At 40.0% G+C, this 16,418-nt stretch overlaps 1 protein-coding gene across 1 annotated transcript in view; it reads right to left on the reverse strand.

The window, feature by feature from the left end:
* LOC115168938 (multiple epidermal growth factor-like domains protein 6) overlaps positions 1-5,053 on the reverse strand; it is a 198,501-nt gene extending 193,448 nt beyond the window's left edge. Inside the window, exons 1-2 of the mRNA XM_029724469.1 lie at positions 4,809-5,053; positions 3,827-3,908 (exon numbers count right to left, since the gene is read on the reverse strand). Of these exons, the coding sequence (XP_029580329.1) occupies positions 3,827-3,848 (22 nt within the window). The 5' untranslated portion in view covers positions 3,849-3,908; positions 4,809-5,053. The remainder of the gene's footprint in view (positions 1-3,826; positions 3,909-4,808) is intronic.
* Positions 5,054-16,418: the final 11,365 nt, after the last annotated feature.

The raw sequence follows: 16,418 nt of genomic DNA on the forward strand, positions 1-16,418 counted from the left end.
GGTGACTGGGAACATGGACATGGATATTAAAGGGAAAAGCAGCCACCGATGCCTTGCTCCCGGACAAGCTAAACACCTTCTTCGTCCGCTTCGAGGTCCACTCACGAGGACTGTGTGCTCTCGTTCTTCGTGGCCGATGTGCGTAAGAAATGTAAGCATGTTAACCCACCCAGACGGCATCCCTAGCCACACCCTCAGAGCATGTGCATATCAGCTGGCTGGAGTGTTTACAGACATATTCAGTCTCTCCCTATCCCAGTCTGCTCTCCCCACTTGCTTAGATGTCCATCATTGTTCCTGTACCCAAAAAAGCTAAGGTAACTGAACTAAATGACTATCACTTCTATCATCATGAAGCACTTTGAGTGGCTAGTTAAGGATAATATCACCTCCACCTTACCCGACTCCCTAGACCCACTACAATTTGCATACCGCCCCAACAGAGAGACCGGCTGAGAGGGAGAGAGGCCACAGGCAAAGTTTTCACCAAAACAAGTATTGTGTTTTTCCTGACAACATGACCTGACAATAAAAAACTCTGGACCTACTAGTTACCGGAGTCAGGTGAAGTTGCCCCTACAAGCTGATCTTGGGTCAGTTTAGCATTTTGACCCACTAATGGTTAAGGTTAGATTATAAGCACTTGTTGTTATAAGACTAAATCCAGCTCTAGTTTCAGGCCACTGTATAGAGATTTTCCTGTTCTGGTCACAAACATGTCCAGGAAAAACTCAAGGCTCTTACTATGACTTATGGGCAAAACACGATTCCCTACTGTAGGATAGACAGAGCCATGGCAGCAGGGACAGCTTTTTGAACCACATTTAATCGTTCGTTTTTCTCTTTCCAGGCTCTTGGCCAAAACAAATGGGAGGCCATCCACAGCTGCCTAAACACGTCTTCTGAACAATGAACATTCAACGTAAAGACAATCCATCACTAATGAGGGTTTCCTGTTTGTAATGTTTATAAATAGATTTACACAGTTAAACAGTGTAATTACAATACAGAAGCAGACCCCAGCCCAAATGAAAGACTTGGACTCAAATCAAACAGAAGGGTTACATTTAGAAAATGTTAAAAAGCGGTCATATTGTTAAAGCCTACCATATTGCTGTAAATTACTCCACATGGCATTTGTTCCAGGAGTTTGTAGTGCAGTTGTGTGGCTGAAAGCATTCATTGTCGGTCTTGAATTTTTAAATATATTCCGCTTTAAGTGTTGGAAAAATACTAATTTAAGTCTTGTTTGAAACTAGCCATTATTTTAATTTGTTTGCCACTGCGTCAGATAATAGACACGTGCATGCACGTGCACACATACAGTACATACAAACACACACACTGCCCTTTGTCACAGGGTGAGGAGAATAAAGAGAGGAGAAGAGGTTTGTTATGGTGTTTTCAAGGATGTCCTGTTCAGGGACAACGAGAATCCATCCCTCTGATCTGTGACGCATAATCCGTGTGTGTGTGTGTGTGTGATTCTCATCTGACTGCTAATCCAGGTGACCCACGTACCACCTGGAACACACACAGAGACACACACATAAACTAGCCATAATGTTATGAAAGGAACCAATGCAGATCAGTGTGCCAAGTCCTGATCCAATCCATTCAACATAATATGCTCTGTGGAACACGCAGGAAGAACGTCCAGAAGATGATTGCTGTAAAGACCACCACGTGGCTCTTGATATTAGAAATGAATGTTAAGAGGGAGGTATGGTCTAGTCACTATTCACTAAGTGGAGGGGAATCTGGACAATCGTTTTGATTGAATACGACCAAACAAACAAAATATAAGGAATATTATTTTAGACAGTTTGTCCTTATATACATAGTTCTAAGTGTGAGTCAATAAATCAAAATAGAGACAATTTGGTGCAATAGTTGTCCTTTAACGTTGAAGTGAGTGGCAACAAGAGAGCTTTGTAACATCCAGAGAATCCAATGTTGAGAGGGAAACCGGGAAAGCCCTTTATTCTCCGAAACCAATATTTAGATTTGTTGTATTTGGTCGCTTCATGCGAAATTATCATTCACAAAGAGGTGTTTGTGAAGATATCACGGGAAAATTACAACTCGAGAAGGATAAAAACCAGGATATCCATTTAAAAAAACAATCACTTCATAGAAAGAGTTTGGCTGGCGATGTTCAGTGTTAGCCACATAAGCTTTCACATGTAGTGAAACATCCCCAACAACTATCTGGCCATGTCAGACTTAAGTCCTCTTGGCCAACTTTAGGCTTGTTGGCATGCACCCATGTAACACCCAAAGATCCTGATATATGAGACAAAAATGTATTGTGCTGTGATCAGGTTTTATTACTTGCTGATGGGGTTTATAAGATTATGCCTTTCCATGGTTTCCTATGAAAGCATGCAATTTCACTATCCTACTTTGTTGAAAAAGTAGCATTTTCTTTCTACTACTGTCTGGAGGCCTCAATCCCTGCCACCACCCACCATTTTCTCAATGCCACACACAGAAATGGTCTGCTTAGCCAATTCGTTTGGCACATTCGTTCAGTCTTTTCTTCTCACCACTTCATCATTCCACTTTAGAAAAAAGGTCCATCTAAACTGTCATGAAAATTCAGCTGCCTGGGCATGTTAAGAGACTTGTTAAAAGTGTGGAAATCACCAAAGAGCTGTCTGAATTTACACACTTTCTCCACAGGTCCATGGCCATAGCCAGCTCAAGGGACTCAACAAACACCCCCCTGCCCAGCTTTCTAATGGATTGCCCTCTACTCTACTCTGCCAAAGGAGCCCTGTCAAACAGGTTGTACTAACATACAGAGACAGGCGGTCAGACAGCTTACCAGGTCCTTTCACTCTCTCTAAGCCCTGCATTGGTCAGCTTCAGAAGCACAGACTCCAAAGGCCTTTAAAGACCAAAATGTGTGTGGGAGACAGCATATAGACTCATGTAGTTATACAAGACATGATGCACTCGTTTGAGAATTGAGTCTTCTGCATTCCTGATACACAGACACACACAGACCAACGCATCTTTACAATCTATTTGGCGTGTATTCCTTCTCGATCTGTTAGTAACACAGTAGGATACTTTTCCTGTGTGTGTGTATATATATATATATATATATATTTACACAGATAAGCAAATACACAGTATGTTACTGTAGTGCCCAGAGAGAACAGATTTGGATGGAAATGGGATGTTTTCTGTTGTTCCTTATTCTCCTGCTTTATTAACAATTCTGAGGTCGGATTGTGTGTGTGTGTGTGTGTGTGTGTGTGTGTGTGTGTGTGTGTGTGTGTGTGTGTGTGTGTGTGTGTGTGTGTGTGTGTGTGTGTGTGTGGTGCGCCTGCACATGTGTGTATGATGGGGAGATTGACAGATACTAAATGGACAGAGACCAAAATAAAGAAGAGCATCAGCCGTAATGACAATATTCCCAAATATCGTTGGAAAACTCTTCTCTTTTCTGGCAGGCACTTTCTGACAGGAATTTGGGAGGTGACCAAAGAGTAACTATGCGGGTGGCCTGTCGAATCTGCTGTTTTGTTTAATGCCTTAAATCCTCTGGCTGAAACAAAGACAGTTTTTATTTTCCTAATAGGCCTTGTAATGGACCCTGATGAAAAGGAGACACAGCGACTCAAGCTTCCATGATACAAGTTGACCTGGCTGTGTGTGTGTGTGTGTGTGTGTGTGTGTACGTCTGTGTGTGTACATCTATGTGTGTACAGTATGTGTGCATATGGGTGTGGGTGGAGTATCAACTTGATCCCGTCTTGCTGTTGTTTCTAGCTGTGTGTTAGTTGATAGGACAATTACAATACAGGCAGCCTACCTCTCCATGGAGCTGGGTCCATCCAGGACAGCACTTGTAGTCCTGTCTGTAGGTCTGTCTGTAGGCTGTGTAGTAGGCCATCCTGTAACAAAGAACAATAATCATGTTCAAACGAGTAGGTGAATCCAAGATATGATGTACGGAGATGTTCTGAAGCATCTACTGTATGCATAGCATAGATGCAGCACATTATGAAACAATAAGGCACAAGAGGCCCCTTAACTGTGATATCTATATGAATGAAGGTCTCCTTTGTACGACTGCGCCTGTGAGCCAGGAAATGTCTCCCCAACAAGTTTTCCGCAATTCTACTCATTTTGCCATGGGGCTTAGCGATATAAAGTATGTTTTACAGCTAATTTGCAGCAATTCTACTCATTTTGCCATTGGGTGGAGATATATTTTTGACATTTTAAAACAAATGTCCTGAAATTCTACACATTTTGTAATGACTTATGCCATGTTATTATGATATCTGAGTGAGAATCAAATGGGGGCCCTCTGGAGGTCAGGGCCCCTGGGCATGTGCCTGGTCGGTATTTGGCCATGATTACTACAAGTGTAGCTGGCTAGTCTAACTACCATAAAAAATTGCTTAGCTTTATAGTTATGTGATGAATTATTCTGCAATCATAATTGATTTGAAAAACACTGTTTCCATCATCATTTGTCACAATAAAGAAAGTTTGACTAAAAATCCACTGTTGAAAGGATAAAAATGTTGATCTTTAGAAAATGTCTCCTATATCTCCCGTTTCCATTACACATCACAATATTGTTTTTTTTCAACATCACTGTTGTCTAATAAATATTTATATATACTGTATACAGTGCAGTATACAGAAATATTCAGACCTCTGCCCCTTTTCCACATTTTGTTACGTTACACCCTTGTTCTTAAATTGATCAAATTCTTTTTTTCCCACTTATGCCTGGAACTGTCCCTGTTTATTTTGTTTGGTATCGTCAACCTCCTACTCACCTCCTTAGTTGTGAACTGGTTCCCTAGGCGTGTGCGGTTGTGTTCATGGCTTTAGGCAAATGTTGCATGCCCCTCTGTAGGCTATTTGGTTTATCCTGGTTAAGGGGTGTTTTCATTGTTTATCAGAAACACTCATGGAAACATTATGCATAAACTTGTGCAAATGATCCCTTTGTTGTAATTAACGAGTTATCTATTGGCCATTGTAGGTTCATGTAAATTGTGCAATCGGATTGCCAGTCGTCAAGTGTGTTAACTAGCCTACTGTTTATTGAAAATGTAGCCTACCTGTTTGAAGGTGTGAATGGTCTATGCCAGGTTAGGGGTAGCAGGTCCTTTCAGGATCCTCATTCAGGGAGATTTACTTGTTGTTTAACTATAGCTCTACTCAGATGTGAGTTTATGGGTGATTTGACCTGTGTTTGAGGCATGATTAATTTTTGAAAAGTTAAGTAGACTTATTTCTCTTTAATTTTGTGCACAAATTTAGTTAGTGAGCATTTCTCCTTTGCCAAGAGAATCCACCCACCTGACAGGTGTGGCATATCAAGAAGCAGATTAAACAGCATGATCATGACACAGGTGGACAATAAAAGGCCACTTCAAAATGTGCAGCTGAGGAGTATTTCTGTCTGTAATAAAGCCATTTTGTGGGGAAAAACTCATTCTGATTGGCTGGGCCTGGCTCCCAATTGGGTGAGCCTGGCTGCCAAGTGGGTGGGCCTACGCCCTCCAAGGCCCACCCCTGCCCAGTCATGTGAAATCCATAGATTAGGGCCACATTAATTGATTTCAATTGACAGATTTCCTTATATGAACTGTAACTCATCTTTGAAAATATATGTTGCGTTTACATATTTTTCCTCCCCTGTATATTTTGCAAATACTTCTCTGGATCCAGTCTTCTTCATCACTGTAAATAAATTCCACAGTTTTTTGCACCTGAAACTCAACTGCCAGGTCCTTGCCTTATTTCTTCATTATACACTTTCATAATGCTCTATACAGTGTCCTGCACTACCGGCACAGTACTCAAATATTTTAGCTTTTGTTTCCTCCATGTGCACTTTCTCTTCTAGTTTAATGTGGCTTCATCCTAACAGGACGGCCATTATGGGGCCTGTGCGCTGATCACCCCTCTGGAAGCCCTACTCAGAGCTTTACTGAGATCTCTAATAACCTTCCATCACTCAGCAAGGGGATCAGTTTCAAACCACTGTCCACCACCACACACACACACACGAAGACAGACGCACACAGAGACAGATGCACACAGACACACCCAGCGATGTAATTGTAAAAAAAAAAAAGGTGGATAAAAAAAAAGTAACGCTCCCTTTACTTTCAATGCATTTTTCCCCAAAATGTCAAATGTTTTACAAAAAACACACAACAAACATAAGACGCTTCTCTCTGTCTCATCTCACAGAAGGCAAGGGCTTTGGTTTCCTGCCCGAGTATGTCAGCAATAGCCAGTTCTGTTGATACAACAGCCCACGCAATCCTAGCATCTCCTTCCACAATAATACTTGCACTGCCAACATGGAGTAAGTTTCTCCAGACACCAGCCAAATTGTTTTTTGAAGCTGTGGCTTGTGTCCGACCGTCCAGTGTGGCTGTCTCTCTGCAATAGAAGGCAAGGACAATCTGGATGTGGTGAGTGCACAAGTCCTTATGACATGAACTACTGGAAGAACTCAGGCTGAAATTCAATCAGCTTGTTATAGTGATGTTTATGCATTGTCCTTTTATATGGCCCCTTACAAACTAACAAGTCTGCCTGTCTACTAGTAGGGTCAGCTCCCTCTCCACACACACATTGGGCCTAAAGACACACACACACACACTGGGTGAGCTATAGGTTGGGATGCCAATAGGGTGGCACATTAACTGAAACTTTGCTTCTACATTGTGTGTCCAGAAACATTACAGTTTTTCTCAATCGCGTAAAAGCATTTTCTGGAACAACGCTATCGATTTTCAGAATAGAGTCCACAAGACACAGAACTCAGTGGCCTTTTGTAAAACAGTAAATGTGTTTTTAAAATGTAGTTTCCTTCTCAAAACAAAACTGTTAAATTGCTAATAACTACTGCTCCCATCTCTGCTCTCCCCCAGACTATCCACACTGACTTGATGCCCATCCACAGGTCTCTACCCACTCAGAACGCACACCTTCACTGTCATTATTTCACACACACACACACACACACACACACACACACACACACACACACACACACACACACACGATGCTGCTAAAAAATGTATTATTACCATTACACTGCTGTTCATTGATTATTGTTTGCCATTACTATCTATGTATTTAACCTGCTACTGGTCACTATTACTTCTGGGCAATTCAACGGTAACAGATTTATGCTTTCACTCTGATTTCTCACTTTAACCCTTAGCCTACAATTTCCTTGGCCCCACGGAAATCTAATTCACATTAAAAAAAATCCCCATCAAAATCTGTCTGTTTAAGCTGGAGATATCTGTTTTTGTGTATGGGCTACATCTCAATCCACCTCATCCGCCGATATGGCCCTTCTGCATCTGCGTGGAAAGGTGACAGAGCTAGAGCGGTGTTGGTCTGACCATGAGACATTCCGAAAATCGTCCTTCTCAATTGGCCTAGAACCTAACCCCTCCGGAAAGATGACTCTCACAAACACAATGGTGTTCTCCGTTTTTCTCTTCTGAAGTTGGTGCAGCCTCTTCTGTGTATAGCGTCCGAACAGTTTGGGCTACACACTAATGTGATCATTTTGTGGAAAGGTGACACTCTCACGTTCAATTAAATATCCAGTTTGTCAACAAATGAATAATTGAAATGTCCAACTCAACCAAAACTCGAAATGAAAGAATAGGAATAAATCGAATTAAACTTTAAATGAACTTTGATTTGATTCTTTAACTTCGATTTTTGGTTGAGATGGAGACATGAATCCAACATATTAATGATTAACTTGAAGATTGAATTATGAATCAACCAAAGGCCTATATGTATTGTACATTTTTAGGGCAACCCTGGGTTGAATTGAAACAACAGCTGTTGATGACCACGGTTACATGACTTCGACAGCAACAGTGAATAGATTTATTTTTAAGAGATCTTTCAATAATCATTCTCACGATAGCACGTTGGCAGTAGTCAGTGACAAATATAAACGCTGGAGACCTAATAGTTGTAGATCAACTCTCCAGCAGGAGGTGCTGCCCAGCCTATTGTTTCGTTTTTCTAACAGTGGATATAACGTTGAATCTGACAAGATCTGACATAGTTTCAAACTTACAAATTCAACAACTTTTATACAAGTTTTGATTGGTTGCGACAATGACATAATCCTGTGGTTTAAGATATTTTCTAATCTCTCCCTCATGAGGGAGGATAATGTAAGTTAGTGTTTTTACTAATATCAAGCTTGTTTATTAATTATTATGTGATTCAATCTCGCAATTCTGTTACCACATCTGTAATGGAATTACTGAAATTGAATTGGCTAAAAGGGGAAATAAGGGGAAACAAAGGGGAAATCCACTGTCATACTGTTATGTTCAGCTCATAGTGTCTCCTGTTACTGTCCTCCCTTCCACTGACATACTGTTATGTTCAGCTCATAGTGTCTCCTGTTACTGTCCTCTCTTCCACTGGCATACTGTTATGTTCAGCTCATAGTGTCTCCTGTTACTGTCCTCCCTTCCACTGACATACTGTTATGTTCAGCACATAGTGTCTCCTGTTACTGTCCTCTCTTCCACTGACATACTGTTATGTTCAGCTCATAGTGTCTCCTGTTACTGTCCTCTCTTCCACTGACATACTGTTATGTTCAGCACATAGTGTCTCCTGCTACTGTCCTCTCTTCCACTGGCATACTGTTATGTTCAGCTCATAGTGTCTCCTGTTACTGTCCTCCCTTCCACTGACATACTGTTATGTTCAGCTCATAGTGTCTCCTGTTACTGTCCTCTCTTCCACTGGCATACTGTTATGTTCAGCTCATAGTGTCTCCTGTTACTGTCCTCCCTTCCACTGACATACTGTTATGTTCAGCTCATAGTGTCTCCTGTTACTGTCCTCTCTTCCACTGACATACTGTTATGTTCAGCTCATAGTGTCTCCTGTTACTGTCCTCTCTTCCACTGACATACTGTTATGTTCAGCTCATAGTGTCTCCTGTTACTGTCCTCTCTTCCACTGACATACTGTTATGTTCAGCTCATAGTGTCTCCTGTTACTGTCCTCCCTTCCACTGACATACTGTTATGTTCAGCTCATAGTGTCTCCTGTTACTGTCCTCTCTTCTACTGGCTGTTATGTTCAGCTCATAGTGTCTCCTGTTATTGTCCTCTCTTCTACTGGCTGTTATGTTCAGCTCATAGTGTCTCCTGTTATTGTCCTCTCTTCTACTGGCTGTTATGTTCAGCTCATAGTGTCTCCTGTTACTGTCCTCTCTTCCACTGACATACTGTTATGTTCAGCTCATAGTGTCTCCTGCTACTGTCCTCCCTTCTACTGGCATACTGTTACGTTCAGCTCATAGTGTCTCCTGTTACTGTCCTCTCTTCCACTGACATACTGTTATGTTCAGCTCATAGTGTCTCCTGTTACTGTCCTCTCTTCCACTGACATACTGTTATGTTCAGCTCATAGTGTCTCCTGTTACTGTCCTCTCTTCCACTGACATACTGTTATGTTCAGCTCATAGTGTCTCCTGTTACTGTCCTCTCTTCCACTGACATACTGTTATGTTCAGCTCATAGTGTCTCCTGTTACTGTCCTCTCTTCTACTGGCTGTTATGTTCAGCTCATAGTGTCTCCTGTTACTGTCCTCTCTTCCACTGGGATACTGTTCAGCTCATAGCGGTTTTATTTCTCTTTCTGTCATCTGGTGGTCAAAGCAAGACTGTGAAAACAGTCTAGGTGACATCTCACTCTGCCACTCTCATTTCAGTTAAAGTGGAAATCCAGTCTCCTTTCACATCAGTAAACACCTGATTTACTTGAAAGGTCTCAATAGGTGGTCCAGGTATGTCATCATGACCAGTGGAGGACGGCTCATAATAATGGCTGGAATGGAGTAAATGGAATGGCATCAAATGGAACCATGTATTTGATACCATTCCACTCATACTGCTTCAGCCATTACCACGAGCCCGTCCTCCCCATTTAAGGTGCCCCCAACCTCCTGTGATCCTTGAATGCCCTACTCCTTGAAGTTTGCAATTGTGTCTAATAAACACTATTTTGCTCAACACGTATGTTTTTTTAACCCTGTGTGTACTTTACTGTATATATATATATATATATATATATATATATCATTTTACATTTTTACATTTTAGTCATTTAGCAGACGCTCTTATCCAGAGCGACTTACAGCAGTGACTGCATACATTTCATAAAACATTTTTTTCCCCCGTACTGGTCCCCCGTGGGAATCGAACCCACAACCCTGGCATTGCAAACACCATGCTCTACCATCTGAGCTACACGGGACCACATACATAAATACATATATATACACACATTATATATATATATATACATACATACATACATACATACATATATGTATGCATATATATATATATATACATATACATATATATATATATATATATATATATATATACACATATACACACACACACACACACACACACATATATATATATATATATATATACACACACACATATATATATACACATATATACACATATATATATATACACACATACATATATATATACACACATACATATATATATATATATATATATATATATATATATATATATATACACATACATACATATATATATATATATATATATATATATATACATACACACATACATATACACACACACACACACACACACACACACACACACACACACACACACACACACTTGGGATTTCGCTTTTCAACAGTAAATGTAGAAACAACTCACTGGTGTCATCTTTAATGTCCCCTCTCGCAACTCTTACTGACACCTACCACGACACCTTCCTTCTTTCCATTGACTGGAACAAGCATCCTCACCAACTGAGCACCAACCGACACCGGATGTCCATGGACGTTTAAAAGTAGTTGAAATTTGGTCATTCCACTCTGGCCTGGACCAAATCTGAACCAATCATAGTTATCTATGTTTCACAAGTTTGGACAGCACAGTAGAGAACAGTACAGTAGAGAACAGTACAGTACAGTATAGTTCCGTTCAGTACAGTAGAGCACACTAGCCTAGAGTACAGTACTCTGCTGTACTGAACTCTAATTTACTCTACTGTACAGTACTGAACATATCAACTGTACTGTACTCTAATTTACTCTGCTGTCTATGACTGATTCAGATTTGGTCTGGATCAACCAAGTGTAGTCATGTTTGGGGGCGAAGTTGCCAGATGTAAATCCACTTCCCCTAGGTTTCATGTCATAGCTGAAACCCCATTCTTTCTGCAGACATCTTTGAATATTAAATTGGAACAGATGTTTAACCTGTTGGGGTGTAGGGGGCAGTATTTTCACGGCCGGATGAAAAACGTACCCAAATTAAACGAAACAAGAATATGCATATTATTAGTAGATTTGGATAGAAAACACTCTAAAGTTTCTAAAACTGTTTGAATGGTGTCTGTGAGTATAACAGAACTCATATGGCACGCAAAAACCTGAGAAAAATCCAACCAGGAAGTGGAAAGTCTGAGAATTGTAGTTCTTCTTTTGATTCTCTATCAAAACTACAGTTTCTGTGGGGTCACGTTGCACTTCCTAAGGCTTCTATTGGCTGTCAACAGCCTTCAGAAAGTTCTTTCAGCATTCTCCTGTCACTGGGCAGATAATAGGAGCTCAGTCAATCAGTGTGGACAAAGGGATTGGATATGCGAGCGCGTCGTTCCTTCTTTTTCTTCTTGAATGAATATGCTATTGTCCGGTTGGAATATTATCGCAATTTTACGTTAAAAATACCATAAAGATTGATTTTAACTTCTTTGGGATAGGGGGCAGTATTTTCACGGCCGGATAAAAAAACGTACCCGATTTAATCTGGTTACTACTCCTGCCCAGAAACTAGAATATGCATATAATTACTAGATTTGGATAGAAAACACTCTAAAGTTTCTAAAACTGTTTGAATGGTGTCTGTGAATATAACAGAACTCAAATGGCAGGCCAAAACCTGAGAAGATTCCATACAGGAAGCGCCCTGTCCGACAATTTGTTGTCCTTCTGTTGCATCTCTATCGACATTACAGCATCTGTGCTGTAACGTGACACTTTCTAAGGCTTCCAATGGCTCTCTAAAGCCGCCAGAAAATGGAATGGGGTGTCTGCTGTCTCTGGGCAAAGAACAGCAGCAGTTTGTAAGTGGTCAGCCTGGGGACAGTGAGACTGGAGATGCGCGGTCACAAGAATTCTAAATGTTTTATTTCAGCCTTTGAATGAATACAACGTTGCCCGGTTGGAATATTATCGCTATTTTACGAGAAAAATAGCATAAAAATGGATTTTAAACAGCGTTTGACATGCTTCTAAGTACGGTAATGGAATATTTGGAGAAAAAAATTGTCACGAAATGGATTATTTGGAACCAAAACAACATTTGTTGTTGAAGTAGAAGTCCTGCGAGTGCATTCTGACGAAGAACAGTAACGGTAATCCAATTTTTCTAATAGTAATTCTGAGTTTAGTGAGCCCCAAACTTGGTGGATGTCAAATTAGCTAGCCTGTGATGGCTGAGCTATGCACTTAGAATATTGCTAAATGTGCTTCGCCGAAAAGCTATTTTAAAAATCGGACATAGCGATTGCATAAAGGAGTTCTGTATCTATAATTCTTAAAATAATTGTTATGTATTTTGTCAACGTTTATCATGAGTAATTTAGTAAATTCAACGGACGTTTTCAGTGGGTATGCTAGTTCTGAACATCACATGCTAATGTAAAAAGCTGGTTTTTGATATAAATATGAACTTGATTGAACAAAACATGCATGTATTGTGTAACATAATGTCCTAGGAGTGTCATCTAATGAAGATCAAAGGTTAGTGCTGCATTTGGTATTTGGACATAAATATAGATTATTTCAAACAAAAACAACATTTCTTGTGGAAGTAGCAGTCCTGGGAGTGCATTCTGACGAAGATCAGCAAAGGTAAGAGAATATTTATAATACTAATTCTGAGTTTAGGTGACCCCGAACTTGGCGGGTGTCTGTATAGCTTGCTGTGATGGTGAGCTATGTACACAGAATATTGAAAAATTAGCTATTTTAAAATCAGACACAGCGGTTACATCCAGGAGTAGTCTATCTATAATTCTTTAAATAATTGTTATTTATTTTGTCAACGTTTATGATGAGTATTTTTGTAAATTGATGTGCACATTCACTGGGTGTTTTGGTGGGAATACATTTTCTGAACATCACACGCCAATGTAAAATGCTGTTTTTGGATATAAATATGAACTTTATCGAACAAAACATACATGTATTGTGTAACATAATGTCCTAGGAGTGTCATCTGATGAAGATCGTCAAAGGTTAGTGCTTCATTTAGCTGTGTTTTGGGTTTTATTGACACATGTCCTTGCTTGGAAAATGGCTGTGTGATTATTTTTGTGGTTACAATGTGGTTACATCAAGTAGAAGTGTATCTATAAAATGGTGTAAAATAGTTGTATGTTTGAGAAAGTTGAATTATGACATTTTGTTGTTTTTGAATTTGCCGCCCTGATATTTCACTGGCTGTGTCCCGCAGGTGGGACACTAGCGTCCCACATAGCCCATAGAAGTTAACAGAGTTTCTGGGAAACGTGGTAGCATAAAAAATTGATTCTGTTACCAAACTTTGCATCTGCACAGTTCTTCCAGTAAATGTATTTTTGGAAAATATTCAGTGTAAATTGTTCAAAGTAGTCATTCTGTGGTTTGCTAAACTTTCAAATCAATGTTTTTTGTTTCGCATACATTTTAAGTTGCTGTATAAATACAAAATATCTGACATTGTATTCCCATTTGAACTTTGTTGTGAAAGACTCCAGTCACCCAAGTCATAGACTGTTCTCTCTGCTACCACATGGCAAACGGTACCGGAGCCGGATCAAGAATTTATGACCATCTATGTTATCTACATTAATAAATGTCCATGTGGGCTGTGTTATGTAGGTAAAACCTCTTGTTCTCTCAAACAGAATTAAGGAACATAAAAGTTCAAATCAGGAGAAATGACAGATTATCCAGTCGCAGTATATTTAAATGACCAAAAACATGACATTTCTACCTTTAGATGTGGCATAAAGAAAGTCAAGATATCAGACAGGGGAGGTGATATAAATAATACTCTGAGCAAGGGTAATGTTTTGAGATTTTCACCCTCCAGACATTCCCAGGTCTTAATGATTAAGACACACTATGCTGCAATAGTTTGTGTCGGGGGGCTAGGGTATTCTCATATTTGGAGTATTTCTCATGTTTTATCCGGTGTCCTGTATGAATTTAAGTATGCTCCCTCTAATTCTCTCTCTTTTTTCTCTCTCTCTCCATGCCTCAGGACTACCTGGCCTGATGACTCCTTGCTGTCCCCAGTCCACCTGGTCATGCTGCTGCTCCAGTTTCAACTGTTCTGCCTGCGGCTATGGAACCCTGACCTGTTCATTGGACGTGCTACTTTGTCCCGGAACTGCTGTTTTCGACACTCTCTCTACCGCACCTGCTGTTGGCTATGAAAAGCCAACTGACATTTACTCCTGGTGGTGCTGACCTGTTGCATCCTCTACAACCACTGTGATTATTATTATCTGACCCTGCTGGTCATCTATGAACGTTCGAACATCTTGGCCATGTTCTGTTATAATCTCCACCCGGCACAGCCAGAGGACTGGCCACCCCTCCGCCTGGTTCCTCTCTAGGTTTCTTCCTAGGTTCTGGCCTTTCTAGGGAGTTTTTCCTAGCCACCGTTGTTCTACATCTGCATTGCTTGCTGTTTGGGGTTTTAGGCTGGGTTTCTGTACAGCACTTTGTGACATCGGCTGATGTAAAAAGGGCTTTATAAATACATTTGATTGATTAAATGCCCATGCATATTATGTTGTAAATGTGAACATGAGTTAATGCTGCCACTTCAGACTACTTTGACGTTTATTCTTGCACTGTACCCAATGATTTATGAAAACTTACTTGACAGGTCGATGTCCTCATTGAGGTTTTATAGACTTGTTTAATGCGTTTTATGTACACACTTTATTAGAATACTTATGAAATGCACATTGTTATATTTGGTAACACTTGCTTATTTTCCCTCGACTGCAACCCCATTCGATGCATTGAACGGATGTGGGTGGAGCAATGTCTACATAAGGGTCCAAATTATAAATACTCACAAAAGCTCTAAGGAAGGCCTTGAGGCCGAGACATCGGGCTTAATAAAGAGCAGTAACACTAGCAAGAGCAGTGTGCTAGTTTCTTATTTTTTTCTCATTGTGTTGAGTGACAAAACTGCACTATTAAGAGTGGCCTTTTATTGTCCCCAGCATAAGGTGCACCTGGGTAATGATCATGCTGTTTAATCTGCTTCTTGATATGCCACACCTGTAAAGTGGATGGATTATCTTGGCAAAGGGGAAATGCTCACTAACAGGGATGTAAACAAATTTGAGAGAAACAAGCTTTTTGTGCATATGGAAAATCTCGTTGATCTTTTATTTCAGCTCGTGAAACATGGACCAACACTTTACATGTTGGGTTTCTATTTTTGTTCAATATAATTTGGTTGTTTTTTAGATTGTTGAAAGCATAGTGATAACACATTGGGACTTCTGACTGTCTTTTTGAGTGGGTGAATAAAGGTCAGTAGAAAACTGATTGATCAATCTCAACCAAATATCACAAAAATGTCCACGTCGAAATTACAGTGGTGTGCCCAGTGGGCTAAGACATTATTTTTGACAGGGATCATTGAATCATTGTTTGAAAATACATGCAATGCGTGAGTGATGCGGTCTAGGCTACTGTATCACAGAAAATAAGCTAATAGCAATAAATGCAATAAAAATAGTTTCAAAGTGATTGTAAAATAATGATGCTATTGGCTCTACCATGCCCGTCTTGGACCAGTGCTGCGCAATCTCCAGTGTTTTAAAAAATAATGTATTGGGTTGAGCCATGTATGCATATTTTGTTGGCTATCATAATATTATGAATAATGAAGTATAGTTACTCACATGAAAGTTTGAAGATCTCCTAATCCGACTGACGAACATATCCTCTTCATTAGAAATATAAATGTTATTGCAGTCTTCAGGCGCATTTTCTCATTGACGTGAAAACAATGCTATTTTCACCTAATCACAAAAGAAATTGACACGCAAAGCCATGATGTCCGAAATATTGTCCAAACTAACAAATGTCCAAAAGTTTACTAAACCTTAAAAATACGAAGTTTGCGCTATTGCAGAGGTTTTCCAGGTGCACTGTTGTGCCGTGCACCACCTCCAAAAGCACCTAGCCTTCAACTTTTTGACTTGGAGGATTAGTTGATGTGTAAACTGGAAAACAATTGTGTTTCACCAGATACAATGCTATTTTACAGTAAACA

This window comes from Salmo trutta, chromosome 30 (assembly GCF_901001165.1).
Source record: "Salmo trutta chromosome 30, fSalTru1.1, whole genome shotgun sequence".
Lineage (NCBI taxonomy): Eukaryota > Metazoa > Chordata > Actinopteri > Salmoniformes > Salmonidae > Salmo > Salmo trutta.